The 8,763-nt window shown below is 29.8% G+C and overlaps 1 protein-coding gene and 1 long non-coding RNA gene across 2 annotated transcripts; both read left to right on the top strand.

Moving 5' to 3' along the window:
- The first annotated feature begins 2,504 nt into the window (after positions 1-2,504).
- On the top strand, positions 2,505-4,560 carry LOC106325381. Its single transcript, XR_001266882.1, has 6 exons — positions 2,505-2,820; positions 2,977-3,202; positions 3,278-3,446; positions 3,541-3,604; positions 3,752-3,880; positions 4,326-4,560. It is a non-coding gene; the product is annotated as an uncharacterized LOC106325381 (long non-coding RNA).
- A 1,779-nt stretch (positions 4,561-6,339) lies between these two features.
- LOC106326062 (transcription factor bHLH36-like) lies at positions 6,340-7,987 on the top strand. The gene is made up of 3 exons (XM_013764100.1): positions 6,340-6,667; positions 6,885-7,220; positions 7,809-7,987. Exons 1-3 carry the CDS (start codon positions 6,500-6,502, stop codon positions 7,869-7,871), a joined length of 567 nt encoding a protein of 188 aa, XP_013619554.1. The 5' UTR covers positions 6,340-6,499; the 3' UTR covers positions 7,872-7,987.
- Positions 7,988-8,763: the final 776 nt, after the last annotated feature.

The raw sequence follows: 8,763 nt of genomic DNA, 5'->3' as shown, positions 1-8,763 counted from the left end.
TTTAGCTTAGTGTCTAGGCATAAGGAAAGTGTTTGATTGATACCTTGCCACCCTTAGATTGGATCTACATCACCCGAGATCAAATGCCTAGCCCCATGAGTCATCTTGCTTCATATTGAGAAAGAAAGATCATTACTTTATTGCATTAGCTTATTAGTTCTTAGTTCATACCATCTTTAAAACCGGATTGCACTTAGCTTAAGCATGAACTTGCATTCCCTTTGCTTTAGAATCACTTAGGATTGGTTCGACAATCTTTTATATTACATTGATTTGATCTTGGACCCTTGAAAAGTCTTGCATCAACCAGACACGTTATCCCCTTCGATCTTGGGGGCAGCAAGAAAGTTTTAGTACACAGACCACCAAACCAGTTGCAACATTAAGGTAAATTCACCATATATAAAATATATATCTCTCATTTATAGATAAAACAACAACAAAAATCCTTGATTAATCCCCGTAAAATCTCCGATTATTCGATTCGGCGCTAGGCCCAAATCAAGCGCACGCATCACGCCTAGCGCAATTTTGAACATGGAATACAACCATGTATTGTGGACCCCTAATGTGCTTGAAGATAATGAGTTACAGTCATGTTATATACTCTTTCCGTTTTTTAATATAAGTCGTTTTAGAATTGTGCACATAGATTAATAAAATCATTAATTTTTTATATTTTCTATAAAAAAATCATTAATTATTTACCTAACCACAAATCGACCAATAATAAAATAGAAGGTATATTATCATTGGTAATATAACCTTAAATGTTAATAAATTTTACATAGAAAACCGAAAACGTCATATAAATTGGAACATAAAAATTTCTCTAAAACGATTTATATTAAAAAAGAGAGGAATACTTTTTAGTTAACTATATAACAAAAACATATTATTTAATGTATTTAATTATTGAATTTAAACTCAGGTTCTTCTTGGCAATTGAATCAGCTGAACACTCCTCAGACCGAAGTGATGTGGTGTTGGAAATGAAAATATCGTCTATGTCATCTTAATTTTTCTTTATTTAAGTATGATTAACCAATAATTTAGTGCTTTTAATGAAACTATAATGCGATGATATTTTTGATATATTTCTTTTTAGACCAAGTTTTATATGACTGTTTAATACTATATACTAGGTTAAGACATACGCCTTACACGGAAACGAACATTATATATACTATTTTATGTATTATATGTTCTTTTACATATTCATAAAATAATAAATATATATCGAATAATTAAAAAAATTAGTAATTATTATATATATAATTAAATTGATGTGAACACACAAATAATTTCATAAATCCAAACAATTATTTTTTCTATTTTATATTGTGTATAATTAAATTTAAATGACGTTAACATATATATAGTATGTATTTTTAGTATTGATATATATTAAATGATGTTTTCTACTCATATGGTTATTTTATCATTTGTATTTTTTATAACAAAAACTTTAAATAACTGATGAAAAATTTTTCGTTGTGTGATTAATAGTTTTAGTAATTTTTAAAAAATTCAAAGCTAAGTTTAAAATTTAAATATTAAATTATCAATATTTGTTCAATAACTTTTACCAAGATATTTGTTAAAAGAAAATTTCAAAATTAAAATATTTATATATTTTAGATGGTATGCAATTTAATTTTAATATATATATATATATATATATATCTTTTACACTTAATATTTATTAAATGAGACTTCTTACTTATATGATTTTGTAATCATTTATATTTTATCATAACAAAAACCTTTGAACCATGGATAGCAAAAAATTGAATGTGAGAATTTTAATAGTTTTAGTAATTTATAGTCGTTTAAAAAAAATTAAAATATAATATATACACAAAAAATTAAAATTTTATTATATGGTTAATGTAGTTGTTTAATTTATTTCATTAATTTAAAGTAAACAAATATGATAGATAATACACTAATTTTTATCAAATCTTTATTATTCAAAATCATTAATTTTCATATATATATTTTAGCCACATTAGGCAATTCCGTAATTTTTATTTAAGGAAAGAATTAAAAACAATAATAACGAATTTATGGTTAATTTAATAAAAAGTTTATTATATATTTAGAAGGACCAACATATTTTTTTAAAGATTCTAAGATTCATTGTGGTGATGACAAGTGGCTACCTCAAATGTTGTAATGTTTCTTTTTTAATATACAGGGGATAAACATGAACAAATGATTACATAAATATATATGATATGTTAGCATAGAGAATACAATTGATCCTAAATCATAGAAATGTAACTATCAATATAAGAATCTACAATATTAAAAGCAAGATATAGAGAAGGGAGAAGCTGTCCACGTAGGATTTTTAATTCGTACCAATCAGAGATTGACTTTATGCCACGTCGCTTATCTCATGGGTCTGAACTGGGCCAAGATTCATGTATCTGAGTCGATGTGGCCCACTTCCATACAAATCCATCGTTTGGCAAAGCGTAACTCTCCAGACTCCACTTCATCTTCACCGTTTTTAGATCGAAAAGGTAGCTTTATGACTCCCATTGTTCTTAGCTTTATATAAACTCCTTTAGAGAATCTCATTTACTACCTCTACAAAATCCTTTCCTCTTCATGTCAACTATAAGCTATTCAATCGCCCACAAGCACATGCCTATAGGGTTTCCATTTCAATTAAAGCACAAACGGAACGTTTTCACCCGAGAGAGAACGCAGAACTTGGTGACCCTATCAAACCTATCCTTTGTTTCGTCTTCGAATCGATCTGATATTGTCATCCAAGTTGTGGATCTCAAGCCTATCCAATCTATATAAGTAAGATTTTAACTTTTAACTCTACATCAGTGTTTATTCTCCATTGATACCATTTCTGGGTTCAATAATTTCGTCAACATATTGGATTCTGGTTTCACCATCGTCTATGATTCCATGGTATAGATCTTGGTTTACATGTTCTTATTGTGTTTACAGGTTAGTGAGAATGATGGAAAGACGAAAGTTTCATGCTTGCACTTGCGGATGACTAAGATCACAACAATGACAAGTTAAAATCTGGAGAGCCGGAGCTGAGATCCTCTGATCCTCAAGGTGTGGATGCGGAGAAGCCTGTTGTTCTTACTGATGAGCCTTTTAGGGAGGCCTCTCCTGAAAGATGTTAACCCTGAAGTCGATGTATTGGCCACACCTACAGTTACAGGTTTGGTCTCTTCTCTTTCTGTCTTTATAAAGAAAGTTACCATTTCTAAATGTTTTGGTGTGTTTGTGGGTTTAGAGGAAGTGGTAGCGGATGGTGAGAAGTCTAATGTCGAGAAGTGGGGCCAAGAGTTGCAGAATCGTGAAAACATCCTTCCGTGGATAAGGTTCACATCTAACAATACCCTTCAAAACTAAATTTGCTAAGCCCCAAGATCGAGATCATACATTGGAGTTGTCAAGAACATGTAAGCTGATACGTATAGATGTATATTCTGCTTGGGTCCAAGTTCTTCTTCCCAATGTGTTGTATGTTTAAAATGATTTCACTACTACCTCTAGGATCATCTTCGATCCTGAGATATTGTGCAGCATGTGAAACCAGAGGAAGGGAACCAATATAATGGTATTTGGTACTAACTTTTTTGCTTCATCATTTTTTATTCTGGTAAAGAGTTACATTTAGTTTATGTTCATCTGTTTTTTTTTTTCTGGTAAAGAGTTACATTGAGTTTATGTTTCACTAAGCTGAACATTTAAAACTCCTTTTCAGGTGGTTATATTACAGATGAATGAACAAAACGGCATCCTGATCTCATGTCTTTACCCTTGGAAGACGAGAATAAAATTATCTCTAGGATGGATTACAAAGGCAAGAGAAATGTAATCGACCTATATGCAGGTATATTGAGATTGTGATTCTTCATGCTCTTTCACAAAAAAAAAAAATAACTTTTTGGACATTCTATGAAACTGTTTTACAATTGTATATGTTTTTTGATACGCACCCACTTTTTGGACATACTATTTCACAAAAAAAAAAATAACTCTTTGGATATTCTCAATAGTGGTGAGATCTTAAATTAAATTATTCAGGGGAGGATCAGGAAACTTTCATATAGGTATTGATTCCTAACTTGAATTTAGCTTATCATTAAACCATCTATAATTGAGTAGCACATGAGTCCATCCTTATGCAGTTGCTTTCTTCACCATCTATAAACATGAACATATTGAGTCATCCTTTGTTTACTGAAATTACTTGAGACTATAGCCATAACGAGTCCATTTATCTAAAGTAGCTAACTCTTTTTGTAGCTAAGTTTTTTCATGGTCACTATTAACAGGAGTTCGTAAAAGTATAAAAGTGTCAAAATCTGCTTGGCACATCTATTTGTGGTTTAATGTTGTGGAGAGCTTGCATTCACAAAAACACTATTCAAAAGAGGATGAAGACAAAGAGGCTATGAAGACGAGCACACGACCCTTTTGAATCCTCACCACTAAATTGTTCGTTGTTGTTTTCGCTGTCTTAAATGGAAGATTTAAAAAAAAAACATTATGTCAAAATAAAGTTAAAATAAATTTCTCAAAAAAGTAAGTTAAAATCAGTATAAAATGACCAACAAAAAGTACATACAAGAAATTAATTTAATATCTAGGTTAGTGGTTTGAAATTAACATATATTATTTTAATTAAATATTAAAATATAATAAAATTCCATTATTATTTAGTAAGATATTAGAAAAATATCCAAATCATTTAAAACAAAATGGAAATAAATTTCTAAAGAATCAAATTAAAACTATTCAAAAGGTACTAAATTGATATTTAAAATGATATTATGTAAATCAACATACAAATTTAACTACCACAAAGAGACAAATTAAATCTTAAAAGTTATAAAATTCTTAAAAATCATATCTGCCAATATAACATAGAAATCAGCATAAATTTATTTTTTATTAAAAATTATAAGATGAAAAATTATGAATTTAATTAGTTATCTATACCTTTTGATTACGCTCAGTAATTCGCATTACAAAGATTTTTTAATTGTTACCTCTAGGCTATCAATATACTGTTAGATTTGTTCATCGTTTATTTATATTGTTTGACAAAACAAGTTTGTGTAAAAATAAGTTTAGGTTAGAGAATTACCCGTCGGTTCATTTTGAGAAGTCTTTACAATTTTTGAATTTTTTTTAATTTGCTTCTCGCTATTCCAAATCTATCTTAAGTTGTTTAATAACAAATTTAAGAATAATGGAAATATGTTTCAACTTTAACATACAAATAATCTTGCATGGTTATAATTTTTTTAGCCAATACCAATGCCTGATATATCAGCGTATCTGTAATTTAATCTATCCTAAATATTTTTATGTAATATTTAAACATGAAATCATTAATATGGAATCTCCTAAAAGTTTCACATTTTTAAAATAAATAATTATTTGCAAAATAATAAATATCAATGAAATTTTAACACATAAAATGATTACACGTTTATGAAAATATATGTATTTATATGAAATGAATTTATTTACCTATTCTTCAATATGATAATTTGAAAAAACCATTCAGATGATTCATAAACAAATATATGATATACATAAAATAATAAAATATGAATATTTTATTAAATATAAATTATATTAATTTTAATAAAGTTTTAAATTTAAATATGGTTACATATAAAATATATATTAAATAGAAATTAGTGATATTCCTAACAAAGAAAATTATATTTCTTCAAATTCTTTCACTCTAATTTATCAAATCTTATATAAAAATGATATAATATAAACCCAAAAATAAACTTAATTTATTTTAAAGCTTATAACTTAATTTATTTTAAACTCTAATGTTTGAATTATATTTAACATTAAAATTATAGATATTGAATGGACAAATAAACCGCGCGTAGCGCGGTAAAATCTCTAGTCATATTAATGTTGCACATGCCCGCACCGTCCACCTAGTTTTATTATAAAAATATTTACTTATATTATTCATTTTAAATCTTCAAAAATAAAATCACTGCAAAACAAGTTAAAATAAATCCAAGTCATTCAGAATTCTCAAAATTTTAACCCACCTTATATAAATAAATAAAATAAATCATACGAAAAAATTTAAACATAAATTTTAAATAAACTTAAAATATATAAATTATGTATAAATTTTAAATAAACCAAAAATAAATCTCGGACAGCGCGGATCTAGTTTTAAATTATTTTCCGTCATTTTTGTGATACGTCTAACTAACGTATCTTCAACTCCATTAAAATAATTTTGTCTGACAAATCTTTTTATTTAATTATTTACTCAATCCTCAAGACTGCAATAATTTTCAACTTTACATCAAAGCCCTGAGCTGTTTCTTCTAAAAGACTAAGATCAAACCAAGATCACAAAATCCTTAGGAGATCAGATCTTGCTGTCTCAGCATCATCATTAGGAGAGAATCTCTTAAAGAAATATAATACAATTAGTTAAGAGCATCAAAGCTTTTTGATGGACGATTGTCGGGAGAAAAGAAGACGCTGTACGAAACTAAGAGTAAGTACTGATAACAACGACATGGAGAAGATGATGCATAGAGAAATTGAGAGACAGAGAAGACAAGAAATGGCTTCTCTTTATGCTTCTCTTCGTTCTCTTCTCCCTCTTCATTTCATTCAGGTCACTCCCTAATTCCTAAAACCCTAATCTTAATTTTGATTTTTGATGACTCCTTTACATCTTATAATACACAGTCTTTGTCATTTGACTTGGTCTACCGTGTAAGAAAATGAAAAGGGATCATAGCAGGTGTTTTGACTTTGTGTTTCTCTTACAAGATTACTTAGATCTAAGCTCTCTTGTCGCTTGTCTTGTCTTGATATTTTACATTCTGTAGGGTAAGCGTTCGACGTCAGATCAAGTGAATGAAGCGATTAACTACATAACGTATTTAGAGAAGAAGATCAAGGAGCTGAGTTTGAGGAGGGATGAGCTCATGTTACTGTCTAGAGGAACCCGCTTGGATGATTCGAAGGATGAGATGGAGACAATGAATCATGTGGTGGTTCGTCAGTGTTTGGTGGGTGTGGAAATAGTGCTTAGCAGTCGCTCCTGCCGTGGCCAACCGCGGCTTTCGAGTGTTCTTCAAGTTCTTAGTGAAAATGGTCTCTGCCTTCTTAACTCCACCTCCTCTATTGTTGATGATAGACTGATTTACACTCTACAAGCTGGGGTAAAGTTATCTTACTCCTATATAACTTCAGCTATGCCGTTTTGCGTTTGCATTTACATGTTACAATATATATAATTTTCAACTTGCTACTAAAACATAGCAATTTTTAGTTTTCATTTAATACGTTTACAAAATGAAAGAAAAGTTTTTTTTTTCTGTTTTCCGTTTTGTATTTAGTTAATATTATTACTTTCATTAAAAACTACATGTTATGGGTTCCTTTATTTAAAGATTTAACACAATTTTATAACATGTCAACTGAAACACAGAGAATTTTTTTTGAAGTCCTAGTAATCAGAAGTTGTTAAAACGCTAGTGTAAATATATATAGATATCCAGATTGATATGCATGAGATTCAAGAATATACTATCTTACGTATCCAATATGTGTAAGAGATTAATCATAACTACTGCGGTCATATTTATTTCAAGAATACGTTTACACATTTCACATGTGGGTAACAGTCTTTCGGCCGCACTTTTTTATGTAATATAAATCCCAGCCTTTGTATACGAGCATACGACACTATGCATAAAGTTTATGATATGTTCTAGAGGGTACAATAATATGGCTAGTTTTGTTTGCAGGTCAACGATTCGAACTTGATTGACTTATCAAAACTGGAAGAGAGATTAACCAGAATGAAGTAAATGGTTTTTACTGTTTGTTAAATGATATTCTGAGTGATGTACATGGTTGTTGAGTTGGTTTCTCTTAACTTGTCAAGCAACAACTAATATAAATTACGTGGTTAGTTTATTTGTACTTGTATTGTTGTGTTGTGTTCACTTTGCATCTATTTGACAATATGTATGTATTTATCTTCTTCTTCTTTTCTCAAATGTAAATATCATTTCATAAATGAAGTTAAGATGTAATCATCAAATATAAGACATTTAGATTTGGTTCCATTGCAAAAAAGGTAAAAAAAAACATGGAAGCAAAAACAATGGATATCTTAACCATTTTTCTTGAGAGCGAACATGACTAATAGTAACGCTACAATCTTGAATAATTTGAGTTGGAGGTTGAACCGAGCCAGGCAAAAAAATAAAGAGCCCCGAAGACAATCAAATGAGGTACACAACGCTAACAAGAAATTGATTCATCTTGCTTCATGAACGACTCGCTATTCCTCAAAAGAGTAGAAACAAGCCTGCTCAAGGACTGTCTTCTAGGTCAGAGCTGGGAAAACGATTTGAACTAAGTTCCCACAAACGACAAGATAACACTAACCACATCAGCTAAATAGTGCTCAACTTGTTCAACCACACTTGTCCACTAAACCGGTAAAGAGCAAGGAACAACATCACCATTTCCGGGCCTTACCCCTCTTCTTAGGAGCAAAGTGAAACCCGACGATCGATAAAGAAAGCGAAGAACCTCCACTACTGATAGCAGTTAAACCTGGAATCAAACTCAGACCAACAAGCAACGCCAAATATGGAGCAAAAGAGCGGGAATGAGCTTTTCATGAATTTATCTATTCCATGTGGATCACGTGTAATTAGGTCCCTTAGAGTATGATTATTTATAAGACGT

The sequence above is a fragment of the Brassica oleracea genome, chromosome C2 (genome assembly GCF_000695525.1).
Source record: "Brassica oleracea var. oleracea cultivar TO1000 chromosome C2, BOL, whole genome shotgun sequence".
Lineage (NCBI taxonomy): Eukaryota > Viridiplantae > Streptophyta > Magnoliopsida > Brassicales > Brassicaceae > Brassica > Brassica oleracea.
Note: the sequence above shows the minus strand (reverse complement) of the source record. Positions and strands in the feature narration are given on the sequence as shown.